General features: G+C 39.3%; 1 protein-coding gene across 1 annotated transcript; it reads left to right on the top strand.

Moving 5' to 3' along the window:
• Positions 1-963: 963 nt before the first annotated feature.
• LCMT1 (leucine carboxyl methyltransferase 1) lies at positions 964-18,727 on the top strand (the record flags this gene model as incomplete). The annotated part of the gene is made up of 10 exons (XM_009582959.1): positions 964-1,055; positions 1,676-1,797; positions 3,274-3,350; positions 4,008-4,069; positions 11,112-11,214; positions 13,043-13,163; positions 13,953-14,054; positions 14,450-14,541; positions 16,552-16,649; positions 18,305-18,727. Coding segments are annotated over 10 exons (892 nt in total), but the record flags the coding sequence as incomplete, so codon positions are not given.
• Positions 18,728-20,040: the final 1,313 nt, after the last annotated feature.

Here is a 20,040-nt window from a genome sequence, read left to right as displayed (position 1 = left end):
GCCGGGGAAACACGGAGCTGTATAGCAAGCTAAGCTGCATATGGGAGAATAAACTTCAAAACCTGGTCAGCGTTCCCCTTGGAAAGGGTGGGTGTTTGCTCTGAGGTGCTTTTCACTTGGACCGGCAGCTTTAGCCCTCAGCTTTGCCATAAACTTTCCTGGTCCTGTTATTAAACACCTGCCCAATTTTCTACTTAGAGTTTGTTTATAAAACAGCATGCAGTGATAGAGTTATACTTACGGTGGGGATCTGAAATTTCAGTGATGTTTGATGTCTCGGGAAAAAAACATTTGATATTTCTCAGAATTCTTTACTTCATCTCTTCTGGAGGATGGGTGCTGGGAGGGTGATGAGTTTTGTTGCCCTGTTGTGCATGGGCATGAATTTAACTTCTCTTATCACTGGCTTTTTATTCTATCCTTTGTTATTGGTGTAGCAGCAAATTGTTGGGTAGTTGGGTTTGGTTTTGAGAGTTTACCTTTTCAAATCGGTTGTAAAACTGGTAAGTTCTATTAGAATAGAATAGCACTGTTGTCTGTGTTAAAATGATATGTAGAAGCTCTGGAGTAAGTGTAAACAGCTCATAGCATAATGATGTGTAGAAGTAAAGCCTGCTTTGTGTGCAGTCTGAGGAATTTTGGACAGACAATTCCTCTGTTTGCTGGGTCCTCAAGGAGGAAAGATTTGAGTTTAGGGTCTTTGCTTTCAGAAGTTAATCAAATAGTGCAGAGACCATTAAAAAGATGGTTTAATATGGCAAGAGCCAAAATTTTTTACTAGACTTTCTATAACTTTTTAATTGAAATAGTTCCGCGCATTCAACAGGGTTTTTAAACCTTCTCAGGTTGTGTGACCTGACACACCCAGGTCAGAGGGTGACCTTTTCAGCCTGTGTATCTTTCACAGCAAATCTTGGTGACCTTATTTAATAATTCTCTTATTTTTTTCCCTCTGCTGGACAGGTTTGCTGTAAGTGTTGGCTACTGGAAGGACCCTTACATACAGTATTTTGTGAGACAAGCCAAAGAGAGAAAAGCACCTGAAATCAATAGAGGCAAGTTGGCATGTGAACTTGAATGAAGACAGTGCAAATGTGTTCTTAGCTGGTCTTGAAGAGCACCTGACAAAACCTCCATATACTGGGTACTATGGAGTGTAGGAAATATGTAAAAGAATGAGACAAGTTTTCTTCACAGTAATAATTCCATACTGTATCTGATCTTTTAAATATTACTCTTTAAATCAAAACTCTTATCCTTTGCTTTCTGTATTCTAAATGGAATGTCTCTGTGTGTCTCAGCATGCAGTAATCTCTACAAAGCAATCAGAAATGTTGATTTGACCCAGGACAGCAGGGTATGTCAGCTCTGGTCTCTGCAAAAGTGTGCATACCGGCTAGAATTAATTCAGCTCAGTTTGTGGTGAAATTTGACTAAAACTTTTATTTACCCAAGGAATCCTCTTTTATTTGTGTGTCAGATTTTCTTAGTAATAAAAAAAACCAAAACCCCTCAAGTATCTTAAAAAGAGTGCATTAGTCTTCCTAAGAAACACCATTTTTTAAATAGACAAAGAGTTTACAAAGTCACCTAAAAATGTTATTGGGTATTAAACATCAAGTATTTTATGAAAATAATAATTAAAAATAACCTTTTTTGTTGTTGTTGCTAACAGGCTATTATGCTCGTGTTCATGGAGTCAGTTATCTGATTAAAGCTTTTCTAAAGAAGACAGAATGCAACTGTCAAATTGTTAATCTTGGTGCTGGCATGGATACCCTGTTCTGGAGATTGAAGGTAATGATAGCTGAGAGTAACGAACTTGGCTGAAGACAAAGATTTGTGTGAACATTTGAAGCACTCTTCTGTGAGGGCTTTTTGGTGCTGCATTCTGTAGTACAACGTGGAGGTGTGCAGCAAAGCTGACTGCCCTGGCTGGTCTGCCTCAGTTCTCAGCTTGCTTAGCATTAGTTTAGGTATCTTTAAACCTCAGTGCACAGGAGCGGCTGCGGGTTTCACTGGCTTTTACCAAAAAGCGTGTGACACGGAGCTGACCTCTAGTGGACTTTCAGGAATGGAGCTTGAACTCCACATTTTGCTGTGCTCTTCAAGTCTTAAGGTTTTGCTTTTTTTATCCTGTATTAGAACAGGAATAGGGTACCAAAGTACAGGATTGTACAGGCTCTATATACATGTTTCTGAATTATTTATATAAATGTGAGTTTGTATATGTAAATATTTATGTCTGTTTGTATGCATGTATGTAATTCACAAAAATTCAGATTATTCAGTTGTTATATGATAGTATCATTCTGAGTGAACACACCTCTAAGTCATCTTGTCTTCTCATTAGCATTTACATTTGTAAATTTGGTTTCTGGAAGAAAGCCCAAGGAGGCCAGTCGCATTTTGCTTGATCACAATTCATTGTGTTTCAGTCAGTGGAAGGGAAAAAATAATGAATTTTTTCTGAGATGTGAAGCTTTTTTCTTACCTGCATTCCTATGAAAACTATGTCAATACACATTTTTATTAACTTTCCTGTAACTGATTTTAAAAGCTAATCTGGGGCCTGTAATTCCAATTCTTTTTCCTTGTAAAGAGCAGGTGTGGTATAATTAACGTACAGAAGATGGGACCCAGTTAACCGAGTGCTTCAGTGTTCTGACTACTGATTTAATCTACTGTTCAGAAATTCATGAGGTTGACAAGCTAGAACTAGCAGCACCTATCCATCACAAAAGGATTGCTGCATAGGGAGAAACTTGGTACAGCTTATCTATCAGGGTGTCAGACAGTGACAACATGAAATGAAGAGATTTTCGCCTTTTTTGTAGTAGAGGAATACAGATGCGCTTGTAGTCTGGCTATTGGTTTGAGGACAAATTGTGGAATGTGGTCACTTTCTGTGTAAACCTGTGCAAAATGTTCCTGATTCCTTTCTTAGAAGAATATACTGAAGATGCATGGTAAATGTCGTAATAGTTTCCTGTTGCTGTGCTCTTCTAAATCCTGATAATATACGTTTCAGTGATCTAGTGTCTAGGATTGCTGCATTACATAAAATGTTAAATAATTTAGAGGACAGTCTAAATGTCTCTCAGCTTTTGTTGTTTTGGGTTTTTTTTGAGCTGTGGGCATTAAGTTATACTACTGTTACAAATGCCAGTGTAAACTAAGACAAAACTGTTTAGGACTTAAGGTAATATCTTCTTGCCATGTGCATGTAAAACTTGAATGTCCCTAATCCTAGAGTCTTACTCCAATTCTCAGGATGAAAATCTTCTCCCTAGAAAATATTTTGAAGTGGATTTTCCAATGATAGTTGCAAGAAAAATACATAATATCAAGTAAGTATAACACTTATGTTTAGCTATGTGAAACTGAATGTAATTCAGCAAAATGTCATGAATTGCAAGCTACAATTATTTCATCTCTCTTCAAGAAACTCTCATGCTCTAGGATTTAGAATAAAGGTTTCATTATGCAGGCAAGTCGTACATGTGACTGTGCAACCACTATTCCAAATTGCAGGAGTTGTGGAAGCTTTAGACTTTAAAGCAGACTTTAATTATGTAAAATATAATGGGCAGGAGAAGCCTCACGATGATTAGAGGCGATTAAGTCGTATTCTCTTACTATTGAAGACAGTAGTAAATTCCCAGACTTGCATGTTCAGTTAGAGAGGTAGAATAGCTGGTACTATACGTGAATATTCTGTTTGAATGAATACATTAAGGCTTATGGAGGATACTTGAAGAGAGTGTCTTGTCTGGATTTCTCTTGAAATATTACCTCAAAACTTAAGAGTCATTTGGTATAAAACTCAACTGCAACTTATTATGAAGTCTAACTTGCGAACGTTTCTATTTCCAGTAGAGGGCAGAGGTATTCTCTTGTCTTTTTAACACACACACATATATATATATGTTCAAAAAAAAAAAAATTGTAAGCACACTGTTAAACAAGCTTAACTGCTCAGAGATGCTTCTTCCTTCTTCCCACAGATCAAAACCTCCCCTGTCAAAACCAATTATGGAATCCCATTCAGGGGACTCTCTTCTAATAGGTGAGTCATCTTAAAAATAACTCAGCAATGTACTGCAGCACTTTTAAAACTTTTCTGATCATTTTGTTCTGCTATGTGGGCAGGCTTTTAATGTTTGAAATGCTGTTTCGACAGAGAATTGGGAGGGAAAAGAGGCTTTTTTCTTCTCTTACAGACTCCTGCCGATTTGTTCTGTGTCATGTTAGAAATGTCTTCTCTTGAAGTGGTTTTATTCTGCCAGAAAGTTTTGGGTTTTTTCTTTTTCTCTGATATATAGCTTAAGTTATGTTTTCTTTTCTGTCACAGAAAAGGAAAAATGCCACTGATAGTCATGTATACTGGATTTAAATATCTGTTGAGTGTTTTCCTTTATCTTCTTTCTGTCTCATTAAGAGCACAAGTCTTTACATTTAGCAAAGTCTTCACAGAAGAAATACAGCCTGCAAAGTCTATTCTCAGGAGCCAGTGCCATTTGTTACATTTTAGTATTAAGAGGATATTAGATTCGGGTGGTGGTGTGTGGTTGTACTGTCTTGGCTTATAGCCTCATGTTTGTGTCAGGATTGTAATTCGAAAACCTCTACTTGTGGAGAAAAACCTGTGTTCCCTTGAATAATGTTTTCAGTTTGAGTGAAATCCACGTGGGAGCTCTCGTTTAAGGACATATTAATGGCACTGCTTCATGTGGAAGTGCTGCCAGAGGAGGCTGTGGCCTAAGTAGACAAATCAAACAGTCAGATGAATAGAGATTTCTTACAGATCTAAAGGAACTTGGCAATGAATTCGCTCAGCTACTAACTGGTATATACCCTCTCATTTCAAAACTGTCTTAGTACCTGAGAACTCGAAGGTGGCGGCTGTGACTCAAATGGGCTCCAGGAGAAATCCAGGGAACTACAAGCCAGTAGGACTGATGTCTCTACTGGACAAATTAGTAGAAACTCTAACAGACAGACTTAGTGGAACACAGGAATAATATAATGTGTTGAGAAAGAGTCAACATGGCTTTTGTAAAGGTAAGTTATGCCTCACAAACCTATTGGAGTTCTCTGTAGGAGCCAACAGACACATTGGAAAAGGACATCCAATTAATACAGTGCTTGAATTTAAAAAATGTGTTTTGACAGTGTCCCTCACCAAAGTTTGCCGAAGAAATTGCACAGTTGTTGTGGGGGGAAGGAATGGTTCTCATATGGATAAAGAGCTGGGGATGGAGGGTAGGCATATGTTGTCGATTTTCATTATGGAGGGAGATGGAAATCTGTGCTCAGTGATACATTGTTGTTCAACACTAAGAAATGATTGGGAAAATAGAGTGACTAGTAAGTGGCAGCTTGTTGGCAAGTCCAAACTCTTCAGAGTGGTAAAGAACTGAGAAGAATCTTGTGAAATTAGTGACTTGGTGATAAATTCAATGCGGATTAATATAAAGTGATGCACATGGGTGGAAAAAGTAGTTTGTGCCTCACATGTAAATGATAGGCTGCTGGCTGATTATTGCTGCCTGCGTACAAGATCTGGATATTATAATAAATAGATACATGAAAACATTGGCTTAGTGATGGTCCAGAAATCCAAATCAAATCTAAGCATTCTTAGAAAAAAGATAGAAAACAACATAGATGCCAGTATTAGTAGTACATGTTTGCCCTCTTTTTGTCTTTTCCCTAGGTAGCTGCTGTTGGCATCTGTGAGAGGCAGGATACCATACTAGGGGGACCTTTGGTCTGACCTGATACAGCTGTTAGACTAATGCAATGTTCTGGGAATACCACCTGTCATAGGGATTGTAGTGGGGCAGCATGAAGCAGCATTTCCAGGTAGGGAAATGTTACTCATTTATGTGGTTTTTGGGGTGGGGCTATGGACCAAGATTTTAGAATCTTGGGGAGGGAGGTTGTCCCATTCTGTCCCGTCACCCCCCCCCATCAGTTCCACACTGCTGTCTCACATATACCAGGAATAATTTGTTTAGATGCTTTGGAATTTGGTTTTTGAGTTGTTGTAATATTGATTGACATGACTTGTTCTCTTACTGCTTTTCTTCTCACACTATATGTTTTCATTTCATGAAGCTAGTGCTAATAGACCACTTCATTGGCATCAGGGCAACATCTGCTTTCTCCTTGCCCTTTAGACAAAGCAAGGACAGCATGGCTTGCAATTCAAGTATAGATATTTGTGGCCTCTGCCCTTGAATGCAGCAAGATGACACTTGTCATTGAACAGCTCTGCCGTTTCCTAGGGAATGTTAGATCTCCAGGGGAAAGCAGTGAATTTGTGCAGTAATTTGACATTGCTGTGGCAATATCAGGTTAAATTGTTTTCAAAGTTCAGTGTCGCTGTCTGGTTTATGATGCAGTTGCTGGTGTTGGGAAGTTAGTACTCCACCTTTGCTACCTTGCCAGTGCAAATTACGCTTCAGTGAACGATTACATTTCAGTGCCACTCATATGCTTTCTGGCCCTGTCTAGTCCAGCTTTGGGAGTTGCTTGTTTTAACTTTCTTTTTCCTACATTTCCAAACTTGCTTGTGACCCAACGCAGACGTCAGGGTTGTTGCTGTCTTGGTGACTTGCATGCCTTGCGTTGGGGAGGATCCTGTGCTTGCGAGACAAACTAAATTTCTTTGTGTTTTGACATGTACCCTGTTCTGATGTTGTAGGTATAAACAACCTGAGTGAAACCAATACTGTGTCATGCCTGTGAGCCTGCAGAATAGGTTGTATGGGCTGGTTGTTTGTAAAGCTGCCAAAGATACCTTAGGATGAAAATCCTAATGAAATCAGTTTGAGTCAATAGTATCCTGCATGCTGCCTCTTGGAAAACCTCCAGGAAATTGTTTCACTAATCTAAGAAGAGAGTAAGAAAAGAAAACTCTGAATTCTTGTAACAGAGGAAACACTCCGCTTCGTGCACCTGTGATTCTGTAATGCTGCTTCAGCAGAAGGATTAAGGTAGTGGGTGAGTGCCTGAGGGCCACCATAAAACAGAGCATTTACTTGCTGGTAGCATGTTTCTGTGAAGAAAAATTTTATTGCAGTGAGGTCAAAAGGCAACTATAAACAACTCCTGCTACCATTCAGTTACTGTAATGATGTCTAAATTCGAACCACTTGCATTGTTACTTCTGTGCCGAAAGTCATGGATAATATACATACAAGTGGTATGATCAGAGCAAAACATTCTCTGTTGCATTATGCATGGATAACAGAAGCGTGCATCTAGGCTGAGAGAGTCTGTGTTGGGAAGATGGGGTGGGCTGGAGTGATGGGGCTTGTTTTTTTTTTTCTCTCCTTCCCTTTCCCCTCCTTTGTATTTCTCAAATGAAATCTGAATATGGTATTACTCAAATCTTCATTTCAGACAAGTACAAGAGAGAAACTTTGTACATAACTGAATATGCTGAGTGTGAGCATCACAAAGAAAACCGTAAGGTAGCTCCGTGCTCTAGAAAAGAAGATCATGACCAAACAACTTTGCTAAAAAACAACATGAAATACTGGCCTTTAGATGGGAATTAGTGCTTGGAATATGGGTTTTTCAATGGATTAAGCCACCAAATGTTGCTGGCTAAGCCAGCATTAGGACAGCTGGCCTGAGTCACAACAAGGTGGCCCTATTTATTTGAAAATTGCTACTGACTTGTGTGTTAGTGCAGCGTGGGTAGTGTTCTCTGGCCCAGCCAGGAGGGAAGGCAGCAGCGCTCCTGGCAGTGGCAGAGGTCTGATGGAGCGTGCAGGGCTCTTGTCTGTGGGGAGGTCGCTGTGGCAGACACCTTCGGAAGAGTGTTTAACACCAAAAAAATTGATTCAGTTGAAAGAAACTTCCTGTTCATAAGAAGAAATCAGTGGAGACCATGTGACTGTGCTAGCAAGGTGAAACTTGCTTTTTCTTTTTCAGCTGCTCTGTAGATAGGCAGGTACTGTAAAATACATTTGCACCAATGCTGCTCAGTCAGGATGGCAGCATATTTGCAAATTTTCATACTTAGAGCATCAAACTCTGCAATAAAGTAGAAATTGGTGCCGGACCATGAACTAGCAGCACACTATGTTCTGGGGTGTTTATGGCTGTACTTCGACTTTTAGCCTCCAGGCTGGGAACAATGGCAATTCCAGCTATCATCAGCTGCCATTGCCTTGCAATAAGTGAGTGTCTGCTATCTAACTGTGAGGTGATGGAGCAGTTGTCAGTCCAATTTTAAAGTTTTGAAGTTGTTTGCCTAGTTAAGTATGATCTCTTCATCCCTTTGACTTTATATATAAAAGGATTTTTTAATGCCATGTGTAGGCCAAAGGTGGAAGCTAGCAGAAAATCTTACAAGGAAGTTTGGAAGAGGCTTAGCTTAAACTCACTCCTCTTGCTTTTTTTCCTTTTGCCTCTCTTTTTGCATTTTAAAATTCATTAGTGTAAATTTCATATTTTTCCCTAAGATTTCCTTCAAGATAAAACTATTGATCATAAATGTTGAAATATATGAATTATGGAGATGTTTAGTGAGGTGCTTTCAGATATGTTTAAAATGTACAATTTTAAGCAATTGTATCAGCTTGTGTATAATGTGTGTGCAGCTCTGCCTCGGTACTATCTGTGGTTGTGTCTGCCAATTATCAATGGAGAGTTGAGGGAGGTTGGCAGGAAAATGTGTGGAGGAACAAGTACATTCTGTTTGAATGGACCAAAGAAGGAGAACTAGGCAGCCCGGATACTGGAAATGGGAGTAAAGTGATTGCATTTGGAGTAAAAGGCTTTTGAAGAGAGGAAGACAGTCCATTCCTCATCAGCTTTCATGGCCTTTTAAAAGTTTCTGCTGCGAGGAGTCCTGTATTAAGGCATTAAGTATACTTGGCTTTAAGGTTTAAAGAATATTTCCATGGAGCCAAATCACCCTTAAAGAAATCTGTTCTAGTTTGGTGTTTGTTTTTTTTTCTAGTAGATAACTTGGAATAACCAGGCTATGGCTGTACGGCTGTTTATTTTCACTTGTCCACAACCCACATCTCCAAAAACAGCTGTGCTGGGCTGCTCTGAGGATCACCCAGGTTGCTTTCTTTGTCCATCCCCTCTCCCACCATGTCAAGGCATAACGGAAATTGTGGGGTTTGTTCATGCGTATACAAGCTTATTAAAAACAACGTTAGTAATTTTGATTGCTGAAATTTGAACCATTGGGAAGGAGAGTTTTCTAACGTAAGATTTGAGAGGTTTTGTTCTTTCCTGCTCTTCAGTGATAGAAATGCTTGAATCAACATGGTGTGAGCATTTATTCTCACCTCTGGTGAAGTGTTTGTACTACTTCTGATACCAGATCACTTAAAAATTCTTGTAGTTTATTTCTGGTTATAATTAACATACCAGTATGTCCAAGTCAATGAAGCTGGATAAGAAGATTGCATTAATTTCCTACTAATTGTGGTGACTGACGCTTACTGTGCTGTATCTCCGGACAGCAAACCAATCAGTATATAAATACATTCCTCTGTGTGGTGGGGTTTTTTTGTGTGGCTTTTTTTGATGCCATTATCATGGCCTTGATATAATAACTTAAATAGAAAGATGTGGGAAGTAGTAAAGCTATTACAGAACATGCACATGGAAAAAAGCCTTGACTCAAAATGTTGAATCATTTGCCGCACGACTTTTTTTTTTTTCTTCTTTTTTCTTTTTTTCCTTGTAACTCTCTGCATGAACTGTTCTGGTTTCTGTATCTGTTCAGAAATGTTGCTGGAAAGACAGCTATTGTCACTTGCTAGTGCCATTTTCAGTTGGTCACTTGAAAACTAAATGGAAGTACATCTTCCAGAATGTTTGAAGCACTGCTTAATTTAATAAATTGCCTTTTTTTTTTCCCCTCTCCTGAAATGGAAAACCCCTTTCATCCCGTTGTTTCAGCCACTTGGCTTCTCTTTCTCTCTTCACCTAGCTCTTGACATCTGCTCCTGTATTACCATTCAGGAGCTGTGTCTGTCTGCAGCAGGATCCCAAATGGAGCTGTGCCAGAGCTTGCTGCTGGAGACAGATATTGCCTGGCCATTACAAGACTCTCACTCTGGGTTTTTTCACTGTTTAACTTACTAATTTTACTGCTTGCTCTGTCGCACTCATATGGTTAGAGGGGAAAGTTACGTGCTATTCTGTCCTCATGTCTTCACCCTAGTAAAGCTAAAGTGTGAAAGAGCAATCTGATATATTCCTGCAGAACTTTAGTCTTTAAGTGGTTTTGATACTGTACTTGTAAAATGTTTTCTATGGGGACTGGGCTCATATAGTTGCATTGATTGCAACTGGTTGTCAGAATTATTGATAGCAAGATGCTCATGTTGCTGCTGGCTTCCTTACAGTTTTGCTAGTATAGCAAAGTGTCTTTTGACTTTAGTATTAGTTCCTCCTTCATGTTGGAAAATATTTACAGGAGCTTGCTGCCTGTTGTATCCCAGCGTGAATATTTGTTTCTCAGAATACCTTTTCTAATTTGACTCTACACTTAAATACCATTGCTACATCAGACGAAAAGGCTAAATGATAACTTTTTTGGTCCCCAAATCTGTCTGATACCCGTATATATTATATAGCTATATGTATTGTTAATTTATATAGCTATATCAATTGTTAATATTTGGAACATTGTTACTCTTAACTTAGTTTTTCAGAAATTGATGTACTTTTTTTTAATGTAGTTCCTTATGTACATACGCTGGGTCATCTAAAAAGACTCTACAAACAAAACAAAAAACCCTGCCTTTAATCGTCACATTTTTCTTCTCTCTGCATTCCTTGAAACCATGGTAACGGGTGGGATAACCTATCTGCATTAGAGTGGCTGTGGAGTAAAAGAGTAGGCTTGTTGCAGAGTCTGATGCTAACATATCACCATCTGTAAACCACAACAATCAGGTATAAGGGAAATTAATGTTTTAAAAAGAAGAGTTTGCTGTTAATTATTAGGTATAACAGATCAAACTTTGACTTCAAATTCATATGTTCCTGTGTATTTTTTTTAATTTATAATTTCAGCATCCCTCTTAGTTGTAACCATTAGTCTCAAAATTTTAAACTTGCAGATTCTCACAGCCTAGACTCCAGTCGATATTCCATAGTAGGAGCAGATCTCCGTTTCTCATCAGATCTGGAGGAAAAGCTAAAGAAACATGACCTGGATATACAGTAAGATTTTTTTTTTTTTAAATTATTCTTTTGATTAGCACTTGTGGAAGCATACTGGTGAGAGTAAAATCAGGCTTGGGCATACAGCATCTGCATCCAGTGCTCATTATGCTATTTCCATGGTTACCTTTGCCTGAGCCCTTTGAGCAGAAGGAATTTTTCAGACACCTCATGCAGCCTCACTGAGCCGAGCAGGCTGGCATTGCCGTGACTGCTCGGTAGTTCCAAGTCTGAAGCAAGGTTGTTCCTTTCGTAGTCTGTTCTGCAAACTGCATTTTCGTCCTTCCTGAGAAGATCCAACGTTACAGAACTAGTTGCTTTGTGTTCTTAAAACGCTGCGGGGAATGAAGTCTGGCTTTCTGTGAATGTGTTTCTGGTGGTTGATTCTCTTGGGGTATATGATCCTTTTGCACAAGTTAAAGCTCTTGTTGCAGGCCAGGCAGCTGTAATTCCTTCTCACTTTCCCCCCCATCCCTTGCCCTGGAGGGGATGAGTTCCCGCAGCAGCCATTTTCTGCCTCAGAGCTCATACGAGTTTTCTTCCTCCACTTCGTGAATTTAACCCTTGCTTGAATTTGGTTGAAACTTAGTTAATAGAATCAGTTAATAAGTTATTCAAGGGGAATCTCTAAACTAGAGATGTATCAAAAATATCTTTTTTTAAGAATTGGTTCAGTTGCATTTCGTTTTAATGCTGACTGATGTGCAGCACCTAGATCAGCGAACATCTTCCACCCCTATTGTAATGGCTGTATGAGTCAAGATTTCTGGGAGCTTAGTTGATAAAGTGAAGAATAATTCTGTCAATGTTAAATTATTTCAGAGTTTTATCTTTGTAGTTATTTTCTATTGCCTCCATTTAAAATCCCTATTGTTCCCTAGACCTTTTGACAAAGTGATTGCCATGGAGAGAACTTAGCTCTGGAAGCTAATATTTGGGATTTTATTGTTCAAGCGTTAGGCTTCTGGAGGGGGCAGGATTTAAATTTTTAGAGTGGATGATGGACATACCTTTCAAATATAAAATGTATAAATAGCGGCTATCTGGCTGGGTGGGAGAGAGCATATGGGTAAGCAGAATGCATTAAATCACCATTTAAATCTTTACACTTCCATCTTCTGAAATCTTGCCCTGCTTGCCTACATTGCTGCTCCTTGTGGAATTTCTCCTGCCTCTAGTGACTTTTCTTTTTCCTCTTCATTCTAGCAATTAAATGAAAACTCCATAATTCTAAAGAAAATTACTTTTGTAGATGTCTGGTTTTGTTTTTTTGTGGATGGAGAGGGAAGAGGCAACGTCCAAACTGTAGATTGCATTTTGTTAGATAATAATGTGTGAAGCTCGTTTTACAGATACTGAACAAATTTGCCTAATTAAAATTCTTCTTAGAACTTTTTTTTTAAAGAGAAAACATTTTTTTTCAATTTGTATTTTATTCCTAATTTTACTGATCTCTAAAAAACTGCGGATTGTATATATAGGGTACAATTCTTCTGCAATTTTAGTATGGACTTCAGTTCATGCTGTCACAGTTCAGAGGAGACTTACAGAATACACATTCTTCTGTGTTCATAGTATGGCTGACTTAGGGGAGGTTGTTTCCTAATATCTCTGTTCTGTAACCATTGGAGTCCCCTGTCAACTGCCAGAAAACCCAGTTCTAGTCAACTTGATGAAGTGATTTTATTCAGTCTTAAATGTCTAGTTCATAAAAAGGGTAGCTCTTTTAAGAATTTTTGGGGACATGAAATTACTTGCTTGCTAATAATTCTATAAATTTTTCTTGTTCTTTTGCTAGAAATAGTTCTCTTGTTTTTTTGTTTTAAAGTTTGCCAACGCTTCTGGTAGCGGAGTGTGTACTGGTTTACATGACACCGCAGCAATCTGCAAATCTTTTAAAGTGGGCAGCAAGCACTTTTCCAGTGGCGATGTTTATAAATTATGAGCAGGTAAAACAGAAATGGCATTTTTAGACCTGCGTTATTGACATAAAAATTGCTCTCAAAAGTGGGAGTTCTGCTTGTAAAATAAGAGTGGGCCATATCCTTTTGTATAGACAGCAGTTTCTGGTGAATTTCTTTAGTAATGTGTTTTATTTTGTAGATCTGTTAGCTCGTTGTAAAGAATATATAGCTATTCTGAAAGGCAATTGCTGGACTATGTTGAACCAAAAGAACAGAGGCTTAATCCATATGTGGAGAAAACCATAGAATATTGGTTTAGATAAGACAGAGGAAGAAGAAATGACGCTGAATGTTGGATATGAGTGTATAACATTACATAATTACCTCTTTGTGTTCTTTGACAAAGTGGAGCAAAAAATCACATCAGCATGAACTTAACTTCTCTGTATGAAAGTAAAATGCTGCCTCGGGGGAACTAGGTGGCTCCAGGAATTAGTAACAGGATCTTCCAAGCTGTAAATTACTGCTAGAGAGCTGAACCAAGTTGCTGACAACTTAAAGCAGAGTCAGTTTTCAGTGCCCAGTGCAGAGTCCCTGCAAAGGCAGGAGCATTGTCACCATTAAACTGGCACTCAACTGGTAAACATGAGGTAGCTGAGGAGGTTGTGGCAGCGGGAAATGAGACCCCGTGTAAGAATATGTGAAACTTACTTTAATGTTATCCTGTACATTTTATGACATAGACAATTCGAGAGTTTAACCAAGTTACTGCTTTTCACTGCGATTACATTCTTTTCGGAAGGGGGAACACTTTTGTCTCATTCTCTACCTGAGGTGAATATGACAGACCGGTTTGGACAGATCATGATTGAGAACTTGCAGAGACGACAGTGTAACCTGGCTGGAGTGGAAGTTTGCAGATCCTTGGACTCTCAGGTAAAGGGGCACAGAACTCTGGGTGTGTTTGATATTAAACTTAATTAATCTGTCTGCAAGTTCTGCCTCTGTGTGTTCACTATAAGGCTCAGAGGTAAAGCAGGTTTGGGGTGGGCAGCTGCTACTTACTGAAACCCTTTCCTATCCATGGTACAGTGGTGCCCTGTTATCAATGCCATGGTTGCTCGATATCACTTAGTTTCGGTAGTTGTACAAAAACTGCAGTAGATCAGAGCACAGTTCCATCTATTCCACTGTCCTCTCTGTGCAGATGCTTAAGAGCTCTTCAAAGAACAGGTCAAGCAGATGGCCTACAAAATCCTTAAGGGGAAAAACTGTTCTCTGGTATTTTTCCTCGAGTCCTCTGAAAACTGTGCTGCTTGTTTATTTTACAGAGGGAGCGATTGCTGTTAAATGGCTGGGAAACTGCACGTGCCATTGATATGATGAAAGTGTACAGCTTTTTGCCACAGGCTGATGTCAAAAGGTATTACTGATAGTTTGCTTGCGGCCAAAAGTCATCTTCCTATGCCATTTCTGAGGTAGTTCACATCAATACCGTAGTATGGGCTCCCCTAGTATAACAGAGAGGAGGCTGCGTGCAGATGCTAGCTAGGTAGACAGAATGTGTCTGAGCCTGAAGCTCTGCAGAGCCTTAAGGATAATGCCTGGGGCAACATTAATGATCCAGAGGGCTATTGCTGCCAGAAGTAGACTGGCAGTGGTGATGATTTATTTGGGTGCAATATGAAGCATCTCATGACAGAAATTTGCAGATGAAAGATGCTACAGAAATGCCGTGTTGAGTTTTTACAGTACCTAAGATGTTTCTTGTGAACATCCAGCCTCCACAACACTAGATTGGTGGAGCAGAGTCCTGAAATACACTCAGAACAGGCAGCTACTTTTCATGTCCCCAAGGGAGATGACATCCAGGTGTTTGCTCCAGTCTTACAGGCCTAGATAAGATTACTTATCCATTTGCTTTTTTACTACAAGTGGGTGGAAAATGGCCAGTCCTGTTCTTCCCTTCCTTCTTCCTTGGCAGCATATTTAGGTAATGAGCCAAGGCAGGGCAGTAATTTAGGGCTATGACCTATTGTACTATGCAAGTGAAGAGGGAGAGAGAGGAGAGGTGTGCCCAACAGCGTGGTCTGACTATCTCTCAACAGATTGATGCATCTTCCATCCCTATCATGTTCGTGAGCTAGACCTCTGGGTCTGTAGACAGTGCTTAGTACATAGAGGATATAACGAAAGGCTGTTACAATAGTCAGTAATCTGCATGGATTTAAAGAAAAAGCTGAAACGGGGGAAACTGTTTTTAATGAGTAACTCCTTAGGTATATAATATGAAGTGTGAGTTGCTATGAGTCATTCATTAACTATAGTTTGAATTAGCCGAACAAGTTACCTTTGTCAAAATAAGTATTCACACATGGGGATTTCTCAAACCATGGAACTGAACAGGTAAGACTGAAAATCATAGGTTGTTTAAATAGGAACGATGACTGTGTGATTGTACCATATGGCACTTGTGGAGAGACATAGCTTGTACTCTTTTTGCAGCATTTTTGACTACCTTAGATCTGTTCAGCTCCCTCTACTTGTTCCAAATGCCAAGAAATAGGTTACGTAAACTCTGTCCTTCAGTATCAATGAGGCAAATAATGCTTTCTGTTTATAGAAATCTTTACAAAAGTGTTCTTCTGCAGCACTTGCACATCTGTGAGTGTATTTAGGAACTTTGCCCCTCAGCCTCTTTTGATCCTCAGTAGCAGCCCTTACAAATATTTAGCATGGAAAATAAGCACTCTGATATTCAAGTAATCTAGAGTGAGAGAGAGGAATGTGCCAGGTTAAACTTTTTAAAGCAAGCACAGCTTGGGAGAAGTTCTCCCATTTGTTTGGTGGAAGACATTCAAAGATCTTCCTTTAAGACTCCTAGGTAGGAACCATTTTAGGAAAAAAATCCTCAGATCTTGTATGTACCATTTGGTTTGTGCTTCATCATGAGCTCATGTGGGAGACTTGTTAGAAGCTGCAGTGGTGTACCCATCACTCTTCCAAGACATAATACGGACTTGTTGTGATTATCTGGAGAAAATACTATCTTCAACTGTTTGCTGTAATCCTTTGATAAAGATAAATTTCCTTCCATTAGGCTGTACTACTGTGTCTACTTAAATCCAGCAAGACCAGATACATGCAGTAAAAGGGGTTAGAAGAGAAATACTGGGTATTTGTGAGAAGTTACACAGATCAGTCCTGGAACATGAAATTCCAGGATGAGAAGTTGAAAACATCTTGCGGGTCACTTGTTTCATACATTGACAATGAAGGCTAGGATTAGTTATGGACAAATACCTGTATTAATTTACTAGAAAGGTAACTGCCTTATTTGCCATAGTTTTCACTTCTATGGAGTGAGGAAGAGTACATTAAAAACTATACTGAGACTCCAGTTTGAATCACAATTTTTCTTTTGTTCCTACAGAATAGAAGGACTTGAGTTCCTAGATGAAAAGGAACTGTTTGAACAACTAATGCAGCACTACTGCATCTGCTGGGCTTCAAAGGACAGCAGTAATCTGGGTAATGTTCTCCAACATCTAGGAGGTGACCCTTCACATTGAAATCTTACGTGGAAAGACTGGGACTATACACACCAGATGTATGATAGATAATGGGGTCTGCTTCTCTGTCATTGTTGGGGCTGTGAACACCTCCCAGGTGGTGTGTCATGACTGTTTCTCCAGAGCCCTTTGAGGGTTTGTACTGGCATCTGAATTGCCCAAGAGGAAGCCTGTCCAGTACAGGGGAGTTAGAATTTTTACACCAAAAGATGCCGTATGGGTTACTTTAAATAACTGCCTGCTTTATACTATCAGTGCTAATTAGAAAGTTTACAAATCCTATGCGTGTAAAATGCCATATGGGCACATGATATATGAAATCACAGTGTCCTGACAACATAAAAATAAATTTGTATTACTTAGCCCAGTCCTCTTCTGCACTGCCCCCATTTACATCCGAGACTTAAGTTTTCCACGCTACTTTCTCCTGGGGGAAAAAATTGCCTCTGAAGTTAACTCTTTTAAATGTTCCTTTTGTTCTTAAAATTCTGTCTCTCCTAGACTGGAATTTCTTTGAAACAGAGAGACTTGATTTATGCTTTATGTAGCATTATGTATGTTGCTGCTGCTGAAGAAATAATAAAATCAAAAGAATTGTGGTTTGGGTAAAGGATGCTTGTCTATAGCCATTATTTGTCCAAATTAGAAAGACAACTCTGTTGCAGACACAGCTTATCTCTACTTCTGTCTGTAATTTCAGGGACTTCAGTCTTCCCAGAAAACTACTCTGGCTGCCAGTTTATATCTTTTTCCTTCTCCATCTCTGCCATTCCCTTGCTCCTTACAAAGCAGTATTCAAGAACAAATTTTATTTGCTGTGCCTTAGCAAATGTGGGTAGAGGGAATCTCTACTGAAGTTGTGCATATATCTCAGCCAGATGAGTAGCAAAGCATCTGATACAGCTGGTAAAGCTGGATCTTCAATACCCTGTTGCTGCTGCTGTAACAGAGATGCTAGCTCGTGGTGTCTGATTTCTTAGAGCTAAAAAGCGATGCCCGTAATACAGAACTTATTTCTAGAGGAGCTAAGGCCAAAAAGTTCACCTATTCATAGTAGCCAGTATTTCTGGCATCTCCAGCGTTATTCTTTGCTGTGATTAGAGAAGTATTTTGGACAATTTTGGGTACCGAGGTTGAGTGACGCTGCGTATCTTAGAAGTCAAAAAAGACAAATCCCAAAGGAGATAATCGAATGTCTAATGCATGGATATGCCTTAATATAAAGCAGTTTTTCTTTAACCAGAGTGGATTTACTGCCCTCATTAATGGTCCTTTCCCCAGCTTTCTCTTTTTAATTTCATGGGCAGATCCTTAGTTCATCAGCAGCCTCTGTGTTGTTCCTTCTGCCATGAATAACTTCAGTAGTCCTTCAGATTGGCTTATTCAAATTAATTGCTGTATCACAATCAAAAAAGGGTTAAAAAAGTACAAATCAACATGTTTCCTAATTTCCTTTCCTGCCACTAAATCCTTTACATTTAAGTTAAAAAAAAAAAAAAAAAATTCTCAGAGCATCTTTCTTCCTGCATCTAACTGTCCTAATAGTAGTGAAGTACAGGTAGTATAAGAATAAACACTTGTTTCTCCCCCCCATCCCCTTTTCTTTTCAAACAGGTCTTGCAAACATCACATTCTAATGTATTTGCTCGAGGGAAGCCGTGGGCCCAGAAGCCACAGCGACTGTCTTCTGCTTGAGACAAGATCACAGAAATGATGGGACTTTGCATGTGCCAACTTCAGTCTGCACATCTGTGTAAGCAGCGCCAGTGCAGAAGGCGACGGGTGCTGCTGATGTCGACTGTCCTGTTGGCTTTTGGTAGTTTTAATGAATCTTTTTTGCCCATTGTGAGCAATTGTTATGAGGCAAGACTTGCCTCCCATTCCCAGGTATATAATGACGGACTTTCATAAGATTCCAGTAATTCCTGTTTAAAAGCTTGCCTTCCTTAGTTTAAAACTGAAAGTAAAGTGTTCTTGGATTATATTATTTTCCTCTTTTGTCTTTTTGTGGATGTGTAAAATGTATTTGTGACAGGAAGCTGGAAAATCAATGCTGGTGAGCTGCATTACTGGATATCTCTGCACTGTGCACGGCTGATCATGAAGGTTAAATTTTGTTAATTTTCGTTCTGTTCAGGTTGAATTTTTATGAAGCATCACCATGTTAGCTTTCTCCAGGCTTTACTGTCGATACAAGGCTGTCACTATACTGGGTATGTTCTTGTGGGGGAAGGGTGGAAGAAAAAGGGGGGGCGGTGATTCCTGTTCAGTGATGTACAAGAAACTGGATGATATTAACGTAGGCTTTATTTAACTGGGAAGGGCTTAGCTTGGCTGTTCAGCACTGGGATGGTAAAGGTAAGAAAGAAATTAATCTAAATTTGCACTGCTTCTGGTAGTATCTTTACACCAGTTTCTCATTCTTCTTTCTTTCCCCTTAAAAGAAACAAACAAAATCCCAACAGCAACAAAAGATCTTGCCCTGTTGTTTAAAATTGAATCTTGCAACCTTCCTATGAGAAAAATAATAAATGTTTAGTATTTATAATTTGACTAGTGTCTGACTCATTAGAAATTACCTATTTCTATCTGATTTAGTGACTACATTTTTTGTCTCTTGCCAAATGCCTCACCAAGAGGTTTTTTTTTTTTAAAGCAGTTGCAAGCATAAGCAACCATTTTCATACTGTATGTGACTTTCTGTACAGTAAGAATACCTGGCTTTGGAAATAGTTGACATGGGCTTGGACTAGAGATGTAGAGAAGGAGATTATTGAGATACCAGAAAAAGTAATCAGTTCTTAGAAGTGACAGTCATAATTTCAGAGGAACAGAAGTAGTAAAAAGAAATGGCCCTCCCTTCACTGCCCTTCTGTCTCTCAGTCATCGATTTTAGTCACTGGTAGCTACAGGCCACCTCCTGTTATGTTTGTGTCAAGCTGATTTCATAAATGACAAGGCACAGAAATACAATATTTGGTTAATGCTCTGCTCGGTCTTTGCATAGCTCTCAGCCCCCAAAGGGAAGGGATGGACTCTTTGTGCAATTATGAAAGGAGCTTATAACCTTTGCTTCCTAGATAACAATATCAATGGTATGCTTATGCCTGCACATTTTAGATGTTTGGGCTTATCTGTACCCCTCTTCTATTAAGAGGCATGTGCAAGCTGTGTCTGCATTAGTGTTGACTCTTTCTCTCCGCAGATGGAGGAGACCAGAAGGGCATGTCTCATTTTTTCACCTTACCATCAAAGTTCCTTCTTGAGCGCAGCAGCTGTTACCAGGGACTGTAGGGTTTGCCACTGGGTGGTTTCCCACGGCAGTTACCTGCTGTCTAGATGGGGAAGTA

The sequence above is a fragment of the Fulmarus glacialis genome, unplaced genomic scaffold (assembly GCF_000690835.1).
Source record: "Fulmarus glacialis isolate BGI_N327 unplaced genomic scaffold, ASM69083v1 scaffold34048, whole genome shotgun sequence".
NCBI classification, from domain to species: domain Eukaryota; kingdom Metazoa; phylum Chordata; class Aves; order Procellariiformes; family Procellariidae; genus Fulmarus; species Fulmarus glacialis.
Note: the sequence above shows the minus strand (reverse complement) of the source record. Positions and strands in the feature narration are given on the sequence as shown.